Here is a 26,595-nt window from a genome sequence, read left to right as displayed (position 1 = left end):
CAGAACTCATTCTTACTTTCCATCACAGAGGCAGAAAATTATTCTTCAGACATGAGGTTAGTTTGCTCAAATGTGCCAGCAAAGGAAAAACTGGGGAGAAAAAAAAAAAAAAAAAAAAGAAAAAAGAAAAAGAAGAAGAAGAAAAAATTAAAAAAAAAATCACAGGTAGAATCTTTTGGGACAAAGGCAGAAAACCTCTCAACTGGACTGATGGATTGGAGGATTCCCACGTGGAAGAAAGTAATGCTTGCAAAAATCAGCAATTATTTAATTAGTGACATGCAACTGAATCCATTCGTGTTTTTTCTGTAGCAGTGGCAAAATATTTTCATTTGATTTCACATTAATTCCATTAATTTTCAGGTTCTGGAGAAGTTAAAATACTTATTTACAATGGATGCTAGTCTTACCTTAAGGAAAACTATCCCCTCATAAAAATGCATATTCTATAACATATATTACTAACACTATGAGTGTGATGAAAGGATTGCAAAAGATTTCATTTTTCATGATTTGTACAGCGTACCTGCTCAAAAAAAAATAATAATAATAATAATAATAATAAAAAAAAAAGAATAGCCCTGTGTAACCCAGAGACAAGACCCAGAGTACTCACAAGGAGTTACAGCTGGGGACAGAAATATAAAAAAAAAAAAAAAAATTGCAAACCTAGGCAATTAAATTCTGCTACTTTGAAAAAAATAGAAATGCCTTCTGCCCAAAAGAGCTATACCTATAAATGTTGCCCTTAACCCAGTCTCTCTTTTGATGTTCTTCACTTTCAGTCCTTAATATCAGTATCTTTAGGACTCAAATCAAACAAAATTTGAGATAGAAAATTTTCTGGGTTGAATATTTACATACCTTGATGTGTCCAACAAGCTTCACTGCCTTTTGCAGTCTATGATTTTGCTTAAAACATTTAACACTTTAAATAAAAAGCAATTAAAATTTTCATCATTCCAATTTTTATGAGCCTATTTCATAACTTTCTGGGATGCATTGGACTTGCTTTTTTGTTTGTTTGTTTGTTTTGTCATATTTCAGTGGATTTGGGACAGTTCCTTTTTTACACCTGGTAATCAAGTCAAGAAGTCCATATTTATGTTGCAGAAGTGGCAAGTATGAAATGAAAGATAATTAAGGCAAAACTGGAAACTAGGTCTAGCATGTGACATCATACAGCACTGGATTGCTAACCTCTGCATTTCACTATGTTTTGTAATTAATTTAGTAAATGATTTAGATTTCCTGTATTTAGGGTCAAATGTTTTTGAGAAAATTCCGTACTGAACTATTACTTCCACCTCAAAGCATTTGCATAGCACATTGTACTATCTCTGTTATCTGGTCTTGTGGCAAACTCTCTATGCATGTTCTTTCACTAAAAGTGGCCTCTTTCACTACCTTAATCCCCTTTTAATCCCTCCTCTAACCCTTTTCATTATAACTTGTTTTATATTTTATTAGTTTGCTTTTTTTTTTTTTTTTAGTATGCTTTTTTTTGGGGAGGGGGGTGGAATATGGCTTGCCTAGATTTCTGTGGGCCAAAACTCATGTTAAATGCACTGAAAAAGGAACCTATTCAGACTTGAAACAGAACCAGACTTGAACCAGACTTGAAACAGGAACCTTTTCATAGGGTAGAACTACGCCTGCCAACTCCATGTTAAAGTAAATTTGGCATACAGTAGCTATTTTTAAGGGATTCAGTGATTTGCATAGCCCTGAAAACTGGTAATTCACTCAAACTTTCTTGAAAGCTATACTTAGCTTACTACATGTGTGGTCCAGGGATGCTATTTCCATCAAAATGTCCAAGTGTCCAAAAAATTAGTGTTTCAACATCCTAAAAAAATACAGTTCTTCAATAGGAAAGAATCGTGATGGTATATCAAAACAATCATCACTGACAAATACAAAAAGCTAGCTTGACTTCAGAAAATGTTATCTTTTCTATTCCCAGTTCATTTGCTCCCTGAGACTTGTGTGCATTTTTTAAGAAAATGTATACATAGCATTTATGACTATTTTAATGATAGATTAGATACAGCAGGTCTCTGAGTTAGCAATGAGAAACATGCTGAGACAGCTGCAAATTTCTGCTAGTGACATATTAGCCAAAGGCATGGAAAGAGATACCATAGCAACAAAGAGGCTGTCACAAGTGCAATCACTCCTTTCCATGCCTAATATTTTGCTATGGTCTGTACACTTACGTGTATTGTAATTGCATGCTTTTTATGAACCACAAAGTATAGTTAGTCACTATTTGTGAGTTATTCCTGTAGATCTTCACCCAAACTTAAGGTTTGGTGAGGTATAGACTTATAGATTGAGACTGAAGTAAGGCAGGGGGACATAGCAGTTTTAAAGCAAGGTAGTCTCTAAATTTATTAATACAGTTCCTTAAACACATTAGAAGAAACACTTCCCGTAATTATTTACTACAGACACATTATTGATTTATCTTGTAAGTACTTCAGGTTTCACAGTGGTCAAAGCAAAAGGCAAAGTGTTCCATGTGATGGAGGTTAACAGTAGTTTTACACTGAAATAAATGTCACACAAGAAATGCACTGCCTTATTAGAACAGACTGACCACAATTACCATACATCCAGCCTATTGGAAACATCCTAAAATACCCTATACACAATGCTTATAATTTCTGATTTTTTTAGTTACTTCATCACCAGTGCTGTTTTTGAAAAGCTTGGAGGAAGAAGAATAACGATAAAAGGGAAGAAGCTACCACAATAGCAATATTTCTATTCAACTTTGACAGAAGAAAACGGTAATACTTTTTTTTTTTTCTTTTTTTTTTTTCTGCTGCCTCTTAAAGACACAATGCATCTTTTGCTGATAGGGAGGAGCAAAGATCAACAACAGCTGCATTACTAACATAGATATCAAGCTCAGTTTCAAGAAAAAATAATGTCCTTTCCTTCTTGAATCCCAGGACATATTTTCTCTCTATATTATTTTGTTGTCTTATTCATGTGTTGGTTATGACAGCACTGGTAATAGTTGAGTCACCATTAATGCTGCCTTCTGATACTGGGAATCTCAGGAATCTGTCTCAGGCCTTCAGCCCTCCTCCTTTAGCCCACTACAAAGCATTACTACGTAAAGGTATCTGAAGGAAGCTCTTTCATTCTTTGTTCTGAAACAGTTATGAACAACATATTTTATAAATTGAAACAAAAACACAATTACTGCCTCTCCTATCAGCAACTGTAATCAGTTTAGAAACAGTCCAGCATCTGCAAGTGAGAAAGAGTAAAAATGTAAGCTGAATTTATAGGTAACAGGAGAACTGCAGAGTAGTGGAATTCACATGCTGAACACCATTTGGCTTCACACACAGCCAGTTGGTATGTTTGGATAGTATACTTTCTCCTTTTCCAAGAACGTTATTCAATTTTTAGTTTGCTTTAAATTCTGGACGCCATAATGCAAAATTAGATTAAATGGAATATTACAAATATCTGACTTCAGGCTCTCTCCAATATTGTTTGGAATGTAGATAAACACTCTCAGTATGGATTTCTCTACATCCTGGCAATATTTCTATTCTTCTCTCACTAGTCATCTATCTCTGGTATTGATTTGGAAAGCAGATTTGGATTTGGAATGCAGATAAATGGATTCAATATGGATTTATTTTTGGCCTTGTAATATTTCTCTTTTATTTCTCTCTGTCCCTGGAATATTTATTTTATTTTATTTTATTTTATTTTATTTTATTTTATTTTATTTTATTTTATTTTATTTTACTTTATTTTATTTTTTACAGCACTCCATTTCTAATATTGGTTTGTCATATAGTAATATATTAGCTATTGATTTCTTTCTGTTCTGGACTATATTTTTTCCCCTCACATTAAAAATAATACCTAGTTTTCTGAGTGACAATTGCAGTTTCTTCTGCTTCTCAAAAAAAGTGTGAGTATCCAGCTATTCCAGAAGTTACATGTACATTTCCAAAAGATGGCCTTATACAACCTGTGTGAAAATACTGTTAGTATTTGTTAATAGGAAAACACTACTTTGTTCACTTTCACCTTCTAGACATTTTCAGAAGTTAATTATTAACACCTGCAATGAAATACACCTGATCATTTCGGTTCATTTATACTCTTATTGTTACACCAACTAGACTGTCCCAAAAGGATAGGCACTGGTTACCAATTTCTGCTGAATAATAGATACTGGTGATGTTGCTCACCAGAGTATGATTCACTTTTTTAGCATATCACTGTATATCTTCAGAGCATGAAGAGTTCTGAAGCTTCTTTTACATTATATTGCATTTGATAGTGGTCAAAGCCCAAAAATTCCCAAACAGACAGAGAATTAAGGAAGTTTTTGATCAGCTTCCTACTGAAGACTACATCAGTGAAAGTGTCCTAGACAGCATCTTTCTTTTCAAAGAAAAGCATCTAAATATTAGACCCTAGGCTAATCATCATAGCTTTCCTTCAGAGTTATAGGGAGACATAAGCATATCCAAATTCATCTGACTTATCATAGAACAAAACAAATTGACCTCTGGAAGCAGACAGTTCTCTCCAATACTAGTAAGAAAGCCTACAATTTAAGCTAGACAGTCCTATCCTAAGCAAAGCCAGGTGAATTCCACTTTGAGTAATTTAACCAGAACTTAGCATTAAATTATTCCCCTTATTCCCCCTGCAGTTCTAACAAATCAAGTTAAAAGTTTAAGGACAAGGTAGTATTTCATATGCAAAACATTAATACACATTTCTCTACATTTTTGTAGAATACCAGCCCACCTTCTCTGAAACAGAATCTCAGACTGTCCCTGAACTGAAGTCCAGGGACATTTCCCGACTCCCAGGTGTGAATGGGGGAGAATTTTCCCACTTCCTCAGTCAAAGCTCCTGGATTTGAATGTAAGATTTATGGTGCACCATTTCACATTTTCCTGCATCCCAGTTTCTGCAGAAAAGACACCTGGATTTACAGGCTGTCCAGAAGCTATGACCAATCTACTCCTAAGGTGGATGACTGGAGAACCAGGACCCCAGGAAGCATTGAAGCTTGCACGTTCACACAAGGCACGTATAGCTTCTGCTCTTATCTGAGGTAAGCCTGCATTATAAAGATAGTGGACAACACTATCTTTATTTTTTATATCTTTATATCTTTTTATATCTTTACTTTTATTCTTAAAAATAAAAGTAAAGCCTGGCATTTGGATTTCCCTTTAAAAAGTCCCTACGAGAGGCCTCAGATGTGGAAGAGGTACGCCATGTACTGGAGAGAAATAAGAAACAGGATTTTTTCTCTTCAGACGTTATGTGAATGCTTTCCAGTCTTTTTAAAGGGCTCCTTTGTTTAATAAAAGTTCATATTTCCTTTCTGTTTTTTTTTTTTTTTTTCTTTTTTTTGTAAAATGCTCAGGAACATGCATTTTTCTATATGAAAATAATATTTTTTTTTTTTAAATAGTGTTTTGGTTAATTTGTTGCTCCCTTTTATATCCTTCCCCACTTGCATGTTACCCAGGTCCAAAATTATCAATTCTAAACTAGCATAAGTTTATTTGGTATTCAGTTTGCTCACGCACGCTTTCCCCACCTCCTTTTCATTATTTTTCTATGGTTAAACCCGAACATCTGAATCTCCCATTAATACGTAGACAAATTAGGAAATAAAATTTAATTTTTCAATACTATATTATTTTGCATTTCTAAGGTAAATAATTGCCACATTACTTATGTGAATTCTGAGTACCATAAAGTTCATTCTATTTCCAATTTATTATTAATATATAACCTTATTAGGTCCCCATTTCTGAACAAGATGCAAAACCTGAAGTAAACCACATTTTTAAAAATCAATTTTTTTTCTTATCATTCATTTGGCCTTTTTGCTTAGTGACTGATAAATATCAAGAAGTTGGTGCCACCAGGCTTTAAAGCACTGTGACTAAATATGCTAACAGGTGTGGACAAGATAAATAGATTCTTTTCTATTACTGCTTTTATCTATAGTATAATGCTTAACTATTAACAGGTTGAGATGTGAAAATGTAGGTGCTGCTTTTGAATCCAGTGTCCTGTAGCTGAGAAGGTAATACTTCATCAGTTAATTGGGTTACCTTTTCTGCACACGAAGGAGACAAACTTACATAAACGTTTGGAGGTGAATATAGACCTACTTAGACATTTCAGGAAGGCTTTCACAAGGCTCCTCTGGAGTACACTTAACTCACCCAGGCTGTTCAGTTCCCTTTGTTTCTTTATGCTTTTACATTATACATGATAATCACATATGGGTTATTTCATTTGACAATCAGAAGGTTATTATTCATGACTTCTTAATACTGACTCCCTGTACAGTTCTTTTACATTTTTCTCAAAAAAAAAGAGGTTTTGAAACCACCAAGCACTTTAGAATTTTTCCTTTTATTTATAGACTTGGGAGAGCAGAAAGAGGAGCTACAAAAATAATTGTAGTCACTACGTATTAGGGAAAAGTACTTGCTTTTGAAAGCAAGCTCAACACAATCATTGGCATTCCTAATAGCAATGTATATTTTCCTGGGCATCAGAATGGCATGTCTTAAAATCTCACTCTCCTGAGATTTTTTAACCAGAAAGATAGAAACCTTCATTCCCCTACCACCTGGTGTCAATGACTGAGACCAACTCTCAGCCAGAAATATTAATTCAAACTTGGAATGTCTGAAAACAGTACTGCAACAGCACAGGAAATGAAGCGAGAAGGGAGAAACGCATAGTATCTGGACAAACTAGAAGGTAAAATGAATGGTGGGGGATTTAAGGGGATTTGTATTTTCCTTTTGCTGTTGATAGTTTGGCAAGCAGGTTATGGTGGCCATTGTATTGAATCAGTGTCCCAGATGGCCTTTTTTTTTCATAGCATCTCTTCTGAAAAGCCTTAAAATGAGTCCTAAGGATTGCCACCAACCATCAAGGGCAAGAAGAGACTAACTCCTGCAAAGAGCCAAACCTACAAGTCTGTAGCAGAGGCATTAGCCCTTGAGGACAAGAGTCATGTTTCTTTGTATTCCTAAGGGTGGAACTTCATAGCCTTGACCAATACAAAAAATAAATAAATAAATAAATAAATAATAATAATAATCTTTTGACAAAATGGGAGGAAGAGAGGAAGAAATATCCTCAGAGAGATTCTTATTGATGTCTCCCCTTTTTGTGACTTTTTTTTTTCCTACAGGAGGGTAATCCAGACCCACACTTTTATTTACTGCTTGTTAAAGAGTCATATTAAATATGAAGTGTAATGCATTCTTTAACACTAATAGTGCCATATATAATGTAGTAGCAACTGCAACAAATTTCAAAACACACACACATGCATGCCACACAGACACACACTTCTTTTCCTATTTCTATTGTTATTATTGATGGTTATGAAGTTTTTTCAGCTGTATTACATGCACACATCTTACGTGCATAAATTCAGGTTTGTGTTGGCATGTACAAGGTTATGTGTGGGCAGAATTCAAGCAAGGTTAGCTTCAGAAGAAATACGTTTGAAAGAGGATACAGGAGTGCAATTGTATATCAAATATCTAGGAAGCATCCTTCCTTTGAAGAATGTCAAAATGACAAAAGTCTTATGCATACAGAAACTGAGACATGCAGATCTCTCTGATGAACAAAAGGAATATAATTCAGCCAGTACACACTACATCACTACAACTGAGGTGTACCAGAAATTTAGTGCCCACATAAGGCACATATCATTCAAATGACATAGACACTCAGGCACATCTACATAAAGAATACGCCACACTAGCAAGTTATAGCCTGACTCTACAAACAATTACTAAATACCTATAAGCAAAACAATCATCCAGTGCAGGTGGAGGAGTGGACGGGTGAATGTGTTTATGCTTACACACATGCATGCGTATCTTCAGAGCACATCTTTAATTTTTTATGTGGATGGAGAACTACTGACCATGTAGAGATACAATTCTGGAGTTTTAGGAAGTTTGAGTGCTTACTGCTTATTTGAAGAATCTGTTAATCTTGTGATTCTATTAGGTACTAAAAAGCTTAGGTGACAGCAGGTTTACTTTGTTTTATGACTTAGTATTTGATGAATGTTAGATATTCTTCTGTTAATCTAATTTTGAACCAATGAAACAAAAAGTGTCAAATGGAGAAAAAAATTTTACTGAAATTCTGACAAAATTCTGTAGTAAATCAGTCATTCCAGACAGAAAGAACCAGCTCGTATTATATTACACATCTAATGCTTACCATACTCAGCCGTTTCAATGTTGAAACATGGCAATTCCATGTTACTGATAAAATGTTCTTTTGCTATCCTGTAAATAAACAGCTTAGCAGGGTCTATAGATTTTGTGCAACCGGTTTCAGAGAGAAATAGATATCAGATTATAATGCATGTGATCTTTACCAGAAGGTGAAAAAGAGCTCAACTCCACTGCTCACCTGAGAAGGTCTGGCATACTGCTTACCATGATCAAGCAATTGCAAAGTATGCTGAGACAAGTGTGCAGGACCAGGAAGTCCAATCCCAGTAAGCTTCTTGTCACACTTTTCTATTCTTCTCAACTGCTGTCTTCCATGTGAACCCAATTTCCTGTGCACTTTTTTTTTTTTTTTTTTTTTTTTTTACCTGTTGGTAGCATGTAAATTTGGTATCATACCTACCCTAGTTGTTTTCACTTTATTCCCAGAGGAACAGCTCCATCCCTTACGATCTGGAAGAACCTTACATTCCTCCCCTTCAAGACATGGTTGCATGTGGCACCACCATTTCTGCTCCACTATTGAAGCTACAACAGAAGAAAATAACCATATCTGCATGTTCTCAGAATGGACATATTAATATGTCATTATATTGCAACATTTCTTTTGTTTTCCAGGAAAATGTTGGAAATATATTAAGTGACAGCTATTCTGCAATTTGCAGCCAGCTCAGAATCTCCATAAGAAATGAAACCACAATTTGCACAAGGTTCAAAGTTGATTTCTGTAGTGTGGTGGTGTTTTTTGCTGTTGTTGTTTTCTAATTTACTGCAGTTCAGAAAGTAATTTCAGAGCATTCCTTTCCAACTCTCATTTTTTCTTGCTCAGACAGATTTCAAAGTTTTAAGCCAGCTCTCTTCTTCTTTTGAGTTAGTATATTTTGCCTGATCTACACTATAGTCTAGCACAGGCTGATTAAATTTATTCCCCAAAGATGACATATTTACTGCTTCTCTGACAGCCAACAACATATCAACAGTAAAGAGATCATGTAAAGGGTGAATCCATCCTGCTCCTCTTTCAGAGAAATAGATGTGGAAAATGAGCTGGTATTTTCCCAATTAAAACATAAAATACAATGCCAGATTTGTTAAGTAAAACATTAATACTGTACTCTGAACAGAAATATATATATATATTCACCTACAAAGATTAAAAAAAAAAAAAACACTCTGTTCTGTTTGTTTGTTTGTATACTGCTTTATGATAAAGATAGATATATAAATAAAATGTAAGACTGCAGCATATGAAAATGATATGCTCATGTAGATTTTGTGTAAACACTTTTAATTAAGTAAATTTCATACAACTCTGAGGGCATTCTGTTAGTTAGATCAAATTTAGCCTCTCAAGAGGTCTCTTTCATTGGCATCTAATAATTTCACTTAGCATTTCCACAGAGTAATAGCAAATAATTCATTTTTCCCATCTTCCTCTCGTTCACCTTGGGCATGCCCTTCAAAATGCAGAAGCCTTCTTCCTCTTATTTTAAATAGCTAACTATAATAAACTTTTTTTTATTGATGTCTCTAAGCTAACAAAACCCCCTAGGAACATGCAACCAAAGGAAGCAATAAAAATAGTCGCACCATCAACACAAGAAGGAGCTGCCCGGGTGGTACCTGCTACCTGCCCAGGGAAGCAGGAGCACTTCACTGTCTGTGATCTTTCTTCTATCTTGTTCTTATTGCAACATCTATGGAGTGCCACCACTTCACAGGTCCCGGTTTTAACATGGTGAGCTGTGAAAATAAGATGAGCAATTTGATAACATTGCAAGGTAGGCTCATACTGTTTGTTTTTCTGTTTTGTTGTTGTTTGTTTGTTTGTTTGTTTTTAATCAGAAATGCATTAAACTAGGCTCTGTAAGGCCAAGCATGAAAATAGAATTACAATGATACTAACAGTAGAATGTGAAGATGATTTCTTTTCCAAATGTAGTATGACTATCTCAGGCAGAAAATGTTGGCTAAAGAAAAATTGGAGAAGGTTGCATACAGGACTGTTCCAGTGAAGTGGGGAGACATTATAAAACTAACCTAGACACTATATTAATTTCTGGACTCCCATAAACACTTGTGTATTTTCTATAGCCACATCCTAATAAATAAAATAAAATAAAATAAAATAAAATAAAATAAAATAAAATAAAATAAAATAAAATAAAATAAAATAAAATAAAATAAAATAAAATAAAATAAACAAACAAACTAGGGAATCACATTTTAAGTCTCTCTGCCTGGCACTGCAAAGGTAATCTGGAAACATGAGGAATCAAAGCTTTTCAAAGCCCTGCAACAGGACAATCTTCATTATCCAGTATCCACTTGGTGATCTAACCAATTACTAGAGTCATATTACTGGAGTCCTATAAGAGGACCAGTTTGGTAAGACTGGTAAGAAAACTACCTTTCTGGTTCAGCAGTCAGTTATGAGAGGATCCAGAAATCAGAAAAATAATTTTAACAGAACTTGCAGTGGTCACTGGTAAAGAAAATAAGAAACAGACAAGGTATTTCCGGGGATAGTTCATTTCCATCAGAAGGAATAGAGAAAGAATCTGAAATTTTAACTGGTATTGACCTACTACTTTGTACAGGAAGGACTACGAATTATGCAAAACAATATGTATTTTGGCAGCCCCTCTATTTCATCTGCTGGTTAACTTTTTGTATGCTTTATGCAAAGCCTGTGTACTGAACAGTACATCTACCTTTCACACCCTAATGGCAAAATTGAGAGTTTTTACAAGGTAAAGGCCCTACCAATCAGCTTTCAGGAACCCAACATCTATGACTGGATCTGCTCAGCTGTTATTGCACAGTATCAGCTCTCAAAAGGGCTGAGGAAAGAGAGTATACTTGATGTAAGATATGGCTCCCAAGAATGTGCCTAGAGACAAAAGCCACAGGCAGCAATTAGACTCTGGGTCTTCATTAACAAAACATAAACTACTAAACATTTCATTCAGGCAATTATGCATTTTTCAGTAGAACAAAGTCCGTGGAACAGCCTGTGATCTTTGTAGTCACTCACTACATCGTGCTACATCAGGTTAGATTATACTCTCTCATATCATGCTGTACTACAGATGAAACTATGTAACACAGTGAAACACAATTAACCCATGATCCATCATATTGTGAGATATTGAAATATAACACATAAATCAGAAATCTAGGGAAAAAAATATCATTTTTAATTCAATTGCAAGGAGAGCACTTTGCATATTTTTATATGATGATATGAACTCTGATATTTTGATTCTTTTGATGCTGAGTGAATATTTTTATATTTTAAGTACTTTAATTATTTTCCAAACCATTTCACAGGTTGCTCTGCCAATAAGAAAATCCAAATAAATTCATTTTTCTTAATACAATTACTATAAGGGTTGGTTTTTGTTTTTGTTTTTGTGAATATAATAAAAAATAATCTAGGATATCTTTCATATGCATAATATATAAGAGAGCAAGCACATACTGCTTCTGTAAATTCACATTCATCTTTATTTTGATAGGCAATCGCATATTTTCTACACACACATGCTAACAAAAATTCAATGATTTTTGTGTTATGAAAGGTACATTAAAAAAAAAAAAAAAAAAAGACACTGAGTCTAAAAAGAAAACGTAGTGAATTTCTTCCCGCTTAATTTTTCACTATATTAGATTTCAGTTCTTTTCTGTATTCTGATGTGTCTCAGTGATCTTGAAATTTTGTCCTTTCAGTGTCTCATTTCATAGTTTTACACAGCTCTACCATGTCTCCAGAAATGAAGACTTCAGAAATGGTAGCATATTAGGGAGAATAGTGATACGATAAGGAATATCTTTAAAATAAAAGAGGGTAAATTTAAATAAGATATTAGGAAAAAAAATTTTTGCTCTGAGGGTGGTGAGGCACTGGAACAGGTTGCCCAGAGAAATTGTGGATGCCCCATCCCTGGAGGTGTTCAAGGCCAGGCTGGATGGGGCTTTGGGCAACCTGGTCTGGTGGGAGGTGTCCCTGCCTGTAGCAGGTGGGGTGAAACTGGGTGGTTTTTAAGGTTGATTCCAACTCAAATCTTTCCATGATACTGTGAAATGTCATAATATACCTGCTAAGCATATTGGTATTATGTACACCAATAGCCATCTGGAATGGAAGCCAGTTAAAAGAGTTGTTTTTAAAAGCTTTGAGAGAAATGTTCATTCTAAAACAAAACTTTTGAAAGAAACTCACTTTGTCCTAAACAGGAAATCAGGCATTTAAAGGCTCTTATCTGAAAAAAGACTATAATTAGAAGAAATGGTCACTTATATCCATGTACATTACAGAAAAGCACTTCAAGGGATGAAAAGATATGTGAAAATGGGATAGAATAAAAGATAACCATATACTACTGATAGTGTCTTGTCATTAATAAAACTGCTTTGAAATTTTCTAGATATAAAAACAAAACAACCTACTAAAGCATATATATATTTCAATCACTGAATATCTAGGCTAGCCATCCACTAGTTTCTGTTTACCATCTAGAGTATGCTATGAATATTCCTTGAAAGGAAATGCAGGGATTTCAGGTCTTTATGCTATCAGATAATTAAGTTCCTGTGCAGTAAGTACAGTATCTGTCACATTCATGCAAAATGAAAGCCTCTATGCTGCAGATAAAGGATTTCCCCACAACCTAATACAAATTAACCTCATTAAGGCACTGAACCATTCCACAAAAAGGAGATAGAACTTTTGAAGATTCGCAGTTTGGTTTTGTTTCTTCTTCTCCAAGCACAGACTTCAAAGTGTGCTGTTTGCTTTGCAGAAAATGTTTACAGAACTGTCATTTCTGGAATCCTTCGGAAATTCATTATTCAGAACCACTGCAAACCCTCAGTTCTGCATCCTCAGTCCTGCTAATGCAAGTAATCCTGCCTGAAATCAATGTGAAGAAGGACTGAAGAAAGAGACTGAGATATATCTATGTGTACAGACTGTGAAGTTTTCCCAATTATTATGTATAACGTAATATATGTATACATTACGTTACAGAAGATGGAACACTGTAATCTGAGCATGTAACTTGGAAAACAGATATAATCATATCTTACTCATTAACAGTATATCCTGTAATTAGTCTGCCACTTTTACAGCATTTTCTCATGTAGTGAAATTGTGAATAGCTATCTCATTAATCAGTGTGTTATTGCTACAAAAACTTGAGTGCTCACAATTATGATCCTAGGAAATATAAAGCTGAGTAATTATTATTCCTCATTGTATGCAACAGCACAAAACATTGAATGTGCTTAAAGAGTATGTTTAAACAAACACAGTAAATAACTGTAAATATATATAATTTCTACCTATTCTTGTTCTTTCACATTTCTTTACATTTCTTTTGTTTAGATGAGTGAATTTTTTAGTCATATTTGCACAGCACATATGACACTAAATTGTAGCTCTGACTCCTTTACTTCTGAGAAATTTGTTCCAGACCAGAAGACAAGATATTGTTCCAGATTATTATTTTGTAACTCACAAATATATATATATATATATATTTATCATAACTGTAGCATCATAGATAAATCTAGCATTAAATCAAGTAAAGGTTTCTGAATTCCACTCTTCATTATGATCACTATTTCTCAGCCTTGTCACCTGATCATTCATGACCAAATCTGACAACTCTCTGCTAGGCGGTTTGAATCTTTTCTTTGCTGAAAGTTGCATAGGTAATGCATATACATATACATGGACAGTTAAAAAAAAAAAAAAAAAAAAAAAAAAAAAAAAAAAGAACATGTTGCCATGGCCTAGATAAAATAAAACCACAGACCATATCTATATTCAGGTTCTCCATCATTGTAGTAGCCACTGTACAAATAAATTAGTGATGATAATAATAATAATAATAATAATAATAATAATAATAATAATAATAGTAATAATAGTCTCACTTATATGTTCTCTGCAAAGACAGGTATAATTGGGTAATACAGCAAAGCCAACATAATGACTAACAGTACTAAAAAATAAAATACATTGCCTCTTTTCCTTCACTGATCCTTTGCTTGCCTGAACAGTGCCATTTAACAATGATAATAGTAAGCCAAGTATTTAGATGAACAGAAAAATAACCTCTCTTCTGTAGGGTTAGTTCTCTATCACTTTAGCTCTTACTCCTGAGTGCAGAGACCAGTGAGAAGCAGTTTCAGCCAAAGAGAAACAGCAGGAGCAAGCAACCACTGACGCGTGATCACCTCCTCCTGTAGAAACCTGTTCTGTATCGGCTGACAAGCTCTGTACCCTTATATGAGATAAGTGCATCTTCTTTTATTACATTCCAGGTAATTCCTGTGAGATCAGTGAGCCTATGTAAAATGTACAAAGCTTTATTTACATGCATCTGTGCGTTTTCTAAAGCTCTTCACAAAAACAAATTTTTAGTTTAAACAAGAAGCAACGGATCACCAATGAGGAGAGAAACAGGATTGACTTTTAGCCATGAGTTTCAGTCCAAATTACATCTAATGTTAATCAGACTTTGGCCAATTTGAGGATTTTTTGCCTATCTTGAGGATAATCAGGAATATATCCCATATGAAATACTATAGGGAGCCAGTCTTTCAAACTATGCACATAAGTAGTCTTTATTTACGTGAACCAGATTCAAATTTGTACTCACATTAAGGACTATAATACAACTACTATTTTTTTTTGTTGTTGATGATGTTTTTTTTTTTGTTTTTAATAACCATCTACAAGGGAAAACAAACAATATTTCAGCAGATTACCAATGTGTCCTTTCCTACTAAGTCATCTGTCATTGTAACCACCAAAATATTTAAACTGAGGGGTGGTGGAGTGTACCGACATAAAAAAATAAAAATAAAATTAGTGGTTATGATGTAGTATTTTCCACAATAGGCTCTAAATCACTGTCCTACTCTAGAGTAACCACGAAAAAGTAGGTTTTCTTGTTCACGTAGTCTATTTGCTTTCTTTATTCTGATTGACGTAGAAAACAAATGTAGGTTATATTTCTGCTACACTTCAGCAATTTCAGTATGTCACATCAGTCTCACTGTGTCATTGTAGATAGGAAGGATTACAAATAAACTTGCAAAATCTCTCTCACACACAAGCACACAGACATGGTATTGTTGCATATTGTTGGTAGTTTTAGAAGTGTTAGTAGCTGCTACAGCTAAGCAATTAAAATACTGTGCAACTACAGTTAAGCCAATATTTACACTGACAGTTTTTCTATTAAAAGATAGATGGATATCTTTGAAAAGAAACAAATTGTCCAGTTCCTTCATTTCATTAATTTCATTATCCTTCTGTTATACCTAAAAGCAGGTAAAGAAGAAACTGAATTTGGTTTAATCATACTCTGTTGGTACTAGGGGTGATATTGTTGCAGTTGTGGTGATCTAAGAACATAAGCAACACAAAGCTCTTTGTCAGAGGTAAGATCTTTTCCTTGATTAGCCATCAGTATATTTGGGGAAAAAAAAAAAAAGAAAAAGAAAAAAAAAAAAAAAAAACAGACAAACTTTCAGGGACACAAGCTTCAGTTTCATTATGTGAACATAAAACATTTGCTCCATAGGCCAGATGGAGAGCGGGCAGCACAGAAGGCAAAAAAGCAGAGGTGTCTCCTATACCAGTCATCATCTCATTACCTCTGGCATGCAGCAAGCCACCGATTCCCAAAGAAGCACTTGAAGAGCATTGACAGGAACTTCACTAAGGATGACCTTTGGAGATGAGATTCAAAGCCCTTTGAACTCAATGATTCCGGCTTGATTAGTGGTTTTGAGTCAGAATTTCAGAGATAGAATTAAAAATGTGTATTGTCAATGAAAGTGGCATTTAGATTTGCAACTTAAGATACTTATTCTGTTGATTGCTTATTTAGCATCTATTATAGTGATTGAACAAATGATGATATATATTATATATATATGATATATATATATGTGACTGAAAAATATGATAAATAATAATTATTAAATCTTGTTTTAAACCATCACTAAAGGTGTCATATTTTTCATTGAAGAGTTCATTTGCTAAAACTACAGTATCCAACCAATATAACTATTTCTGAAATCTAGTTAAATTTGGGTACACATTGAATCTAAAAGTAAATACCCTCAGAAAGGGTAAAAAAAAAAAAATTGTTTCCACATGACTTTTTATAATTTGTAACTTTATTTTTTAAAATGCTAATGCAAACTTAAGGTATTTTTACAGCTGTATTTTTTTTTCAAAGCAAAGCAAAATATTTAATTTTACCTGGAAAAAAAAAAAAAAAAAAAAAAAAGCACTTTTTTTTTTTCCCCAATGTTTGGCCAGTGAACTAAAAAATCAATTACAGACACAGCAGTAATTCCTGTGTCCTCAGTGTTGACAATGAGGCATGAGGCATGCTACGGTTGTAGTGCATCTTAGGAAAGGCATTCATGCTGCTTTATTTTCCAGGTGACACATGGGGTAGCACTATAGAATCAGCAGGAAAAAATGATAATTTTATGTTATCTTATTATACTTTATTATTACATTTCACTTGACTAATTAAAATTATTTAGTTATCTATTCCACTGATGCCATGTGCATTTAAAACATTCAGGTAATTCAAAACTACTGTAAAGCTGAAAACAAACACCAAATTTTCCTTTGAAAAGACAACATCTGGAGAGAGAAGATGCTCTTTAAGTGTCTTGATCATCCATTTTCCAAATAACTAAAACCAAAGATACTTCACAACCATGCTACAGGAGAATATATAACTGGGAAAGAGCTGTGGGCAGATCTCAAAGGAATGGATTTTGGCTGCAATAAATAATGCAACTGCCCTGTGATGAGATCAGGCCGGAGTTGAGAGGGTAGAGATAAAGGCATTCAGAAACACCAAAACTTGTTTGAAGACTGTGTTTGTGCACCAGATGGCCAATGATACCTTTAGCCAGCATGACCAAAAGCTAAACACAAAGGCCCCAGGGAACCAGAGGAGCCCAACAAGCCAGTGTCTACCAACAGGGCACCTTCACTCAGTGCTCCCAGAGCCATCCATGGGGAGTGATCAGCTCCTGGGCCTGGTGGGAAAGCCACTGAGATGGGTCAACCCAATAAACTGCCTCCCCAGAAATCTTGCAGACTAAAGGGCGTTACAGCCTGCAGGAGTACTGGACCTGTTATTGGATGAAGGGGGAACAGAACCTAAGGATCATAAATTTTTCCATCAGATATTTTGTGGAAACATGTGAGGCTCACTATGAGATGTTTAGCAGAAGGACCAAAAGAAGGGAAAGGGAGGGATGTCAGGGTGGACTGGAGAGGAATGAGCATGAATAAATAAAGGGGTAAGGATAAAATGGGCCAGTGAATTATAAACAGGGGCCAGTCTAGCTGAGCCCTGTGCTCAAACACTGTGAGTTCTGCTACATTCTTATTAAATCTTATTTCTATCTTTTTGTGTGTGTGTGTGTACTCTCTTCTCTGAGTGGATATGCATTAATACTAGGGAAATTCAAGCCAGATTAGTTGGTGATAAATTAAGAGATCTGATTACAAGCAACTGGAGTGAGATCACAAACATTGTAAATCCAAGTGAAAGCAACTAGTGACATGAAGGCACCTCGGATCAGCTACCAGTCAGGCTGACTGTCTTAGACCATCTTCCGAGTGACCCATTTTACATGTGTATGTGCATATATATGCATGTACATGTAGCTCTCTCTGCCAGCAGATTTCAGTTCTGATAGATGGGGATGAGGAAAAGGATTGGCCCATCCACTGAGTGATTACTGTGTGTATGGACATGGCTGCCAGGAAAGGTGGTTTGCTATGTCTGCACCGATCTGCGCAGCTGGCTGAGTGTGTATGGCATGCATGTCTGTCTGTGTTCAACTACTTTCTAAGGAGCATAGATGTTCAGCCTCTCCATCGACAAAAACTGGGAATAGGGAGCTGCAGCAGCCTCATATCTACCCAGCTACTGGATTCATCAGCCTGTAACAGACATGAGCATTAGAAATCTTTTGGAAAGAAAAATTAAACAAGGAAGACAGAGATGGCATTTGGCAAAATAACATTTAACCTTCAACCTTTCCTTCTAAGAAATGCACACTGACTGTCAAGATAATCCTCTTGTACCTGCTAGATAAGCGGATCAATATCTGTAGAGAGGCACATGCCAAATCATTGCAGTGAGCTCAGCCAAAGAGTCACGCTGTTCGATCAGAGCAGCCCATTCCATGCCAGAGGCCATGCAACCTCTTTTATGCTTGATTTGGGTAATGCTATGATATGAATAACTCCTTCCCGTGCAAATATCTCCTAAGTCCCTACAAGCGCACCTTATTGACAGGGCTTTGAGGTCTTATTTATCTGCTTGCACCTTTCCATGCCTTGCACTCCAGCTATAGCTATTAAAAGCCACTTGGTCACCTTGAGCTCTTGCAAAATCCAGAAAAACAGAACGCATGCTATGCACTACTTACATCACTGGAGAATAAGTTTAGCTTAAAAGTACGGCATTGCTTTTCATTTCTGTTTTGCTGTGATGTCTCTTGGAACTTGGCACAGGTCCTCAGGTGTATTGTTTGAAAACTGAGCTGCCTGTTTGGACAAATTATTTTTGTACTGCCACCTGTTGGCAACACATTCACAAAAGATCCTGCCCTTCCCAGATTCCTTGGATTCAATATGGTGTTTTCTCTCCTGAGAGAACCACTTTAAAATTACAAGAGCAATTCTTGATAAGTGTTTATCCTGCAAATGCTAGCCCAGCTCTTCTTGCAGGTCTGCCTCTACCGCATTTAACCGACTTAGTCCGCTTGGGTGAAAATGGCTAGCAGAGTCCATATGAAAACACTATGCTGACAGCATCTCTGGTAGCTTTTCAAAACTGAGCTAATGAATGGATTTCCACAGTCACATTGCAAAGCATACTCTGCTGCATGGTGCCAAAGAAAAGTCTCATCCATCAGCTTGTTTGCCAGCCACTGGTTATAGCCATCTGTGTGGGAAGAGTTTTTCCCTTTCGGGGGAAAAAAAAAAAAAAAAAAAAAAAACTACAATCTAATCATTACCCCTGAGAAGAGCTCACTAATTCACTAATGACCCAGAGATCAAGCCTCAGATATCCCCATGGCACTATCTGCCATGGTCTGAAGGATTGAGTTATCCCCACTGAGAGAAAAAGACTTACTGGAATAGCACAGCAAGCTGGCACAGTCCCAGCTGGACATAAAATCTTTACAAACATAAAACCACAGATGGAGAACTTCATGTAGGATCTCTCGGACCTGAAAAGCTCACAGCCATGTGACTTTATCTTCCTGGCCTTACTCGGGCTAATTATTTAATCAGTCCTTTGGCAGGAGCGAGCCAGTGTTACTCAAATAAGCTTATCTCCACTCTCACAGTAGCCAGGGTCTTTTTATGGTAGTGGCTACAAATGAGAGCTTCAGGGCAAACTTTTCTCCAAAAACACAGGAACTTAAAACACGAGCAGTTTTCAGGTAAACTGAAGGACAACCTCCTCCTTTTCAAATGATCCCCTGTCAGCCTACAGGGTTGCCCTTCATAGGTTGTAAGGGTTGCCCCCCTTACAACTTTGGAATCAGGTGATTGCCAGGTTTTTGAAACCACAGACAGTTCAGAGTCAAGATCACATGCAAAGATCATATGGGTTCTTGCAGATCATTGTGTATTGACCCAGTGTACAGGCTATGGCACAAAATCCTGCGAGGAGTAAGGTAATTGGCCAAGGACTTTTATTGCTTCTCTCTCTCTCTCTTATGTATTTCAAGTAGCCAGCCATATCTTACTTGGCCAAGGGTCAGGCCCACACAATGCTCTTGATTACCTATTCTTTATATGAGCTTACCCCTATATTAACTTTCCCAGATGTGGAATCTTATCACACAGGATACCCAATGTAAAAGTGACCCCACTGGTCTACCTGATGTGGCCTCAAGCCCAAAACATGAATATGCACAAACTGTTACTAGAAAAGGGCTGTCCTTTTAGTAGGAGCAAGCCTCAGCCATGGGGCAATGCTCTGCAGTGCCTGATGGCTCCACTCATCGTGGCAGGGCTTCCAGGGTTTCCATTGCAGTTTTCAGGATTGTCCACATCAGAGGTGGAAATAAACAGTGTTGTATCTTTTGGCTACTCTGTGGATTCTTGCCAGCTGCCAACCCTAGACCTTTGGTGCAGCACAACCCACTGGAAGGGGAAGAGAATAAAAGGCTTTTGCACATTTGCTGAGACTTCAAGAAAAGCTCAGCTCCCCTGCTGGAGCCAGCATGTGAGGTAGCTCACCACTTACCACCAAGGCTGCACCTTCACCGTCTCATTTGTTGGGCGGGAGAAGACGCTGATGGCAGCAAAGGCTGTGTGTTTCCTTATGGGCCAGAAATGGAAACTTTGCTTTTTGCAGGCAAAACACTTCCTGCCTTTCCTCCTAGCTGCTTCAGGCTGACACCAACCACAAGAGAAGCCTGTGCAGAACTGGCAGAGAAACACCCAGGGAGAGATGCAGTTTATAAATACTACAAGAAGTCAAAAGCCCCAGTATCTCCAAGGTTGTTATCAAACATGTTAAGCAAACGATATATTAAAGTGTGCAGACATTTTGTAAATTAACAGACTGAGGTTTGAGATTACTAATTATATGATTTCTCAGAGAAAAAAGACCAGTCGAGCTCTCAGACACTCAAAAGAACATTTGGCACAAAGACTTTTTATTCTCTCTTACTCTCTCTGTGGGCCTTCTGCCAAATATTTCAACTCAGCAAGAAGCAGTAGCACATGTCTCAGAGCAGTCTTCAGCATCTGACTGAATACTAAAAAAATAAAATAAATAAATAAATAAATAAATAAATAAATAAAAATCCTCATTCTCAGGGCTTCAGAAACCTGTAGTTTACACAGTTTATGGGAAGTATGTTTCCCCTGCTTCCTTAGATGACTCTCATTATTAATCTTCTTTTTTTTCCAGCTGACCCAAATGGTCTCGGGGTACATTGTACTCTATGACAAATTAACATGATCTCAGGCATGCATCAGAGGAAAAAAGAAAGGTTTTCTCTACCCTCACATATTTGAATGACCCTCTGGCACATAGCCCTCGCCTGAAGTAACATCTTAAGAAAAGTGCTGTGAATGGGAGTCTTTATAAAATAGGATTAGTGTAACAAGGTGGAGAGGTAAATTCAATAGTTCTTTTGAACTGCCTGTTTCCAGGCTACTCACACTTATTAGAAAATAGCTCAAGCACCTCAGTAGGCTTTAGGTGTCTCTGTGGAAAGAGCAGTGAAGCTTAGGGAAGGACAAACATGGTTTCATCAAAGAAAAATGTGTCTAAGTCCCTGTGCTTTATTTCCATCTCAACAAACATCTAGCTGCTTGCAGGTGATGTTTACACAGATAAGGTTTTTATTTATTTAGTAAGGTGCAGAAGTCTATTTAGGTAATAGATATCTTTGATAAGCTTGATTCATACTTAAGCACACAAATGTTACCGTGAATTCTGTTATCAAAATCTTTACATTTTTTTCCACTTTTCTTAAAAAAAAAAAAAAAGGTGCTTAACACCCCTTTTATTCACCCCACACTAGGATTCTTCAAGTGCGTGGGGGGGGCGACACAACAGAGGACATAGTATCCCTTTGGTTAGTTTGGGCCAGCTGTCCTGGCTGTGTCCCCTCCCTCCCAACTCCCTGTGCACCCCCAGCCTCCCCACTGGTAGGGGATGATGAGGAGCTGAAACCTCTTTGACTCTGTGAAAGCCCTGCTCTTCAACAACTGAAATCATCTATGTGTTATCAACATTATTTTCCACCTAAATACAAAGAACTGCACCATACCTGCCACTACGAAAAAAATTAACTCTACCCCATATGAAACCAGGACAACATTGCTTATTTAACAGGTAATATCTGTACTGAAGGATCATTAAGCTGATTAAACCTAGAATACACATTGCATTAGAAGCACTCTAGCAATGACCTGATACAAACCACGCAGTGAAGTCAAGGTGAACTTCCAAAAATTCTCCCAACTTCAAGATTCACATTTTCTTGCAGAATTTTTCCTAACACAATATGCATAATACAGTCACAGAAAGGTATTTGCATAACACTTGTGCACCCATTTATCTATTAATAAATAAATAAATAAATAAAAATACATTGAAACGTTGAAAGAATCTGAAAATATTTTTGGATTCATGTGTGTAAAATGAGCACATACATATGTGATGAAATTTAACAAAACTTGACTAGAAAAAACATTTGATTTTTTATATTCATATTTCCACACTTCTAAAATTCTCCAAGATTTTTGGTTGGTTTGTTGTCTTTTACAGATAGCTTTAGTTGGTATGTCAAACTTTTTCTTTTGGGGTGTGTTTTGACTTTGCTTTGCTTTAACTATTTTCATGTCTGGATAGAATGGTGTATCTATATTAATTTAAGTTTTTTTTTAAATTCTATAACATATTTTTAAACTACTTCACATACTATTTTGCAGCTCTATAACACATTTTCCCTTAGTCTGTCCATTTAACCTAAATATCAAATATCTATCTTGAAATATTCTTCCCATTAACTGCAAGCACATATATGCACGCTTGCCTTCTGAATGTTACAGAGGTGTTTTTTTGTGTGTTTGTTTGTCTGTTTCCTTATTCTTTTCTACCCCTGCCTTGTAAGACTTACTACTGTACTTCAGACTCCCCCACATGTATTAAGAGAAGCTCTGTAGGATGTCCCAGTACACAGTTCACCATCTGAAAGAAAGATCTTAATTTTAACTTTCAGCTTGCTTCTGTAGAGCCCCAGGCAAGCTCTTTGAAGCACAGAGTCAGGGGAGGAACTTAACTCAGGCCTTTAGAAAAAAAAAATGCTAACAAGGCACATGTCTAGTCCTGTGAAATCCCCTCTTTTAGAGTGATCTCCCTGGCTACAACCTTCTCTCTACATTATTGATTCCATATAAATAGCAAGTCTGTAAGCATGATGAATCAATAAGTATCTAGACAGAGGCTGTGCGTTGAAACTGGATGGCCTGGGAAGAAGCTGGCATCCTTCAAGATGGAGAAAAAGTAAGTATATTTCAACAAGCAAAATAAAAGGGGAGAAAGTGCCAGGAGAACCATTCAGAGCTGCACAATCAAGAATATTTTTGCTCAAGGATTCCCAGTAGATAGTATTTTCAGTTATCTCTTCCTGCTGAACAGGTATCTTTTAAGATGCTCCGAGCAGACTCCCTGGCACTTGTTTCTGAAGGAATCCTGGTTGATAGGAAACATAAATACCGCTCTCATTGCTATCCAAAGCCAGAAGCTGCAGAAGCATCACCATTCCCAGAACACCATAAGCATGCTTTGCAACAATGGTTAGATAATGAAAGCATCTGAAGTAATTCACACCTTCAAGAGAAAATTAAAAAAAAAAAAAAAAAAAAAGTAAAAAATATAATTATTCAGGGACCTTTTCAGAGAATGAGAGCATGGTTCTGGGCTTGATATTTTACCATGTATCTCTACAGAAAGTATCTGTATCTTCTCATCCATTGCATATTGGGATGTGAGAGGCCAGGTCAGGCCAGCTGGTGATCCGTTCTGGTTACTGCCCTTCCATGAAATAAGCCAGGCACCGTGTGTGCCTAGGCCACTGCTGAAATACAAGCACAGAGCACAGCAGAGCTCACCTTGTATCCTTCAGGCATAAGCTTTCCAGGAACAGAAAAAGCACACCTGCAGCACTATGTAAGTAAATTACTAGTAAACTAATTGCCTCTGTTCAAGACAAGCTTCCCACACCTCCCCAGGTCCAGTTCCCACAGCATCTCCTCTCCATGTCATCCTCTGCCAAGATGCATCCTCCTCCCACAAGGGCCAAAGCAATGCTCATCAGATGCAGGGAATGAGGAACCCTCCAAGATGTCCACACCAAAGACACTTCTTTTGCCAAAGAGAGAGTCTGAAGAGGGAATCCATAATTCTCACATCTTTCTCACCACTGTGAGAGGGCAAAAAGAGATGGATGGGCCCTCAGAGAGCAATGAAAAGGTTATGAAAAATAAATGTAATGATCAAATTTTAATTCAAATATTGCTAATAAGAGTTTGCAATGAATCAGACTTAATGTATAGGTAACTGAAAATCTGCACAGAATATACAGTGTCCATATTCTAGCTGTACACATTTTAAGGACTGAAAATTCTTTGATCTTTTTGATACTTCAACGTATTTTATTTTAACAGATTTTTCTCACAGAGGTCAATATTAGAACCTCAAAACTTTACCCTTCAGATTGCTTTGAACTGTTTGAAGTTTAGTTAAATAACTGAAAGATCAGTAGATGGAGATTATCTGTGGAATAGTTTACATGTACACTTTCAAAGTCCCACAGATGAAGTTGAATGCCATGCACAACACATAATACAATGTATTTTTCTTCAAAAAAAAAAAAAATGTCAGATGAGTGGCCATTTATAAATATCTACAGGGCCATGCATATTTTTAAGATTAAATGAAATTATTATGGGTAAATAACCATTACCCATAGTTCCTTAGGAATACCTACATTGACTCATAACAAATATTATACCATTTTAATTCTAAAATACAAGCCAGAAAAAAATAAATGATCATTAAATAACTGTTCAGGTCCATGGCACTGATATGTTGAGAGCCAAAAGTAATCTTTAATGTGTAGAAGACTGTCGCAAAACAAGAATTGTCTTCCCCTTCAATTCACCACTTTAAAAAGCTGAACAGCAAGGGATACACTGTAGGATTTGACAAAAAGCTATTCATGAGGTACTTTGTCACATACACAAATCGCATACACAAATCTAGCAGGAGTTTCATCTTCACAGGAATCACAACTCAGGTAAGTTTTGAGAATAATCTTAGCACACATCCCTCAGGTGTAGGCATAGTCAGTAGAGCATTTTAACACAAAATAAAAAGAAAGTGAAATCAGAAATAGAAGATGCAGGTGGAGTGAGCCAGCCTTTCCTGACTTCAGTGGCACAGCTTTGCTTTAATAGCTGATTCTTTATGTGAAACTACTGCAATGCCTAGGAGTTATGCATGGACACCTATAATTTCTAAGAAACAAAAACCACAACAGAGTAAACATGGACACTCTGTTCTTCATCTGGATTTTCACTTTGGCAAATATGTTCCACAAAATGGATGCTAGATGATTATTTCTGATAATTTGTCTCACCTCTTCAAGGGAATGGCATGTTCATGCATATTTCCTTTCCCCCACCATCATTTGTGGAGCCTATCAATACATGTATTGCATAAAGGTCTTGCCAACTGAATGAACAGAAACCATATTTCAGTAGTGCATGCAAGGTTCAGAGCTCTGAAAGCAATACACAGCAACATCTGAAGTCTGCAAACCTAAGAGACTGCCAGAGTTCTTTCCCTCATTATTTTTATCAAGTATTACATATATGCATACATTTACAGTCATTGCCATATAAGGATCTCTAAGTAGAAGGATGCAAAACATTAACACGGCAACATACCACAGCATTGTCATGGTTTTGACAAGGTTAATTTTCTTCACAGAAGCTCACACAATGCTGTGTTTTGTATTTTTGGTGAAAATAATGTTGTTAACACACCAGCGTTTCAGTTGTTGCAGAGCAGAGCTTACACAGAGCCAAGGACACTTCAGCTTCTTGTGCTGCCCTGCCAGTGAGGGGGTTGGGGGTGCACAGGGAGCTGTGAGGGGACACAGCCAGGACACCTGGCCCAGGCTGACCAAAGGGATGTGCCGTACCACATGGTGTCATGCTCAGCAGTAACAGCTGGAGGAAAGGAGGAGGGGGAGAATGTTCAAATTGATGGCATTTGTCATCCCAAAAAACTGTTATACATGATGAGCCCTGCTCTCCTGGAAGTGGCTGAACACCTGCCTGCTGCTGGGAAGTAGCAAACAAATTCCTTGTTTTGCTTTGCTTGCATATACAGCTTTTGCTTTACCTAGTAAATCATCTTTATCCCAACCCATGAGTTCTCATACTTTTACCTTTCAGATTCTCTCCCCCATCTCACCTGGGGAGAGTGAGCAAGCAGCTGTGCGGTATTTAGCTGCTTGTTGGGTTAAACAACAGGCATTTTTATTCACTTTCTGAGTGTTTAGACCATCATTTAGTATATTATTATAACAACCAAGTGAGATTTCAATGGTTCTCTACAAAAGCAAAGATACACATCTCCATATCTTGGATATCTATGACTTTGGTATTTAATCTAGGTTGGATATG

At 36.5% G+C, this 26,595-nt stretch overlaps 1 protein-coding gene across 1 annotated transcript in view; it reads right to left on the bottom strand.

Annotated features, from left to right (window-relative positions):
* Nucleotides 1-26,595, bottom strand: part of TAFA2 (TAFA chemokine like family member 2) — a gene marked incomplete at both ends in the record, with an annotated part of 44,910 nt that overhangs the window by 3,258 nt on the left and 15,057 nt on the right. Inside the window, 2 exons of the mRNA XM_084306122.1 lie at nucleotides 8,666-8,825; nucleotides 9,888-10,040. Coding sequence (XP_084162248.1) covers nucleotides 8,666-8,825; nucleotides 9,888-10,040 — 313 coding nt within the window. The remainder of the gene's footprint in view (nucleotides 1-8,665; nucleotides 8,826-9,887; nucleotides 10,041-26,595) is intronic.

This window comes from Netta rufina (genome assembly GCF_964035555.1).
Source record: "Netta rufina genome assembly, chromosome: 1".
Lineage (NCBI taxonomy): Eukaryota > Metazoa > Chordata > Aves > Anseriformes > Anatidae > Netta > Netta rufina.
Note: the sequence above shows the minus strand (reverse complement) of the source record. Positions and strands in the feature narration are given on the sequence as shown.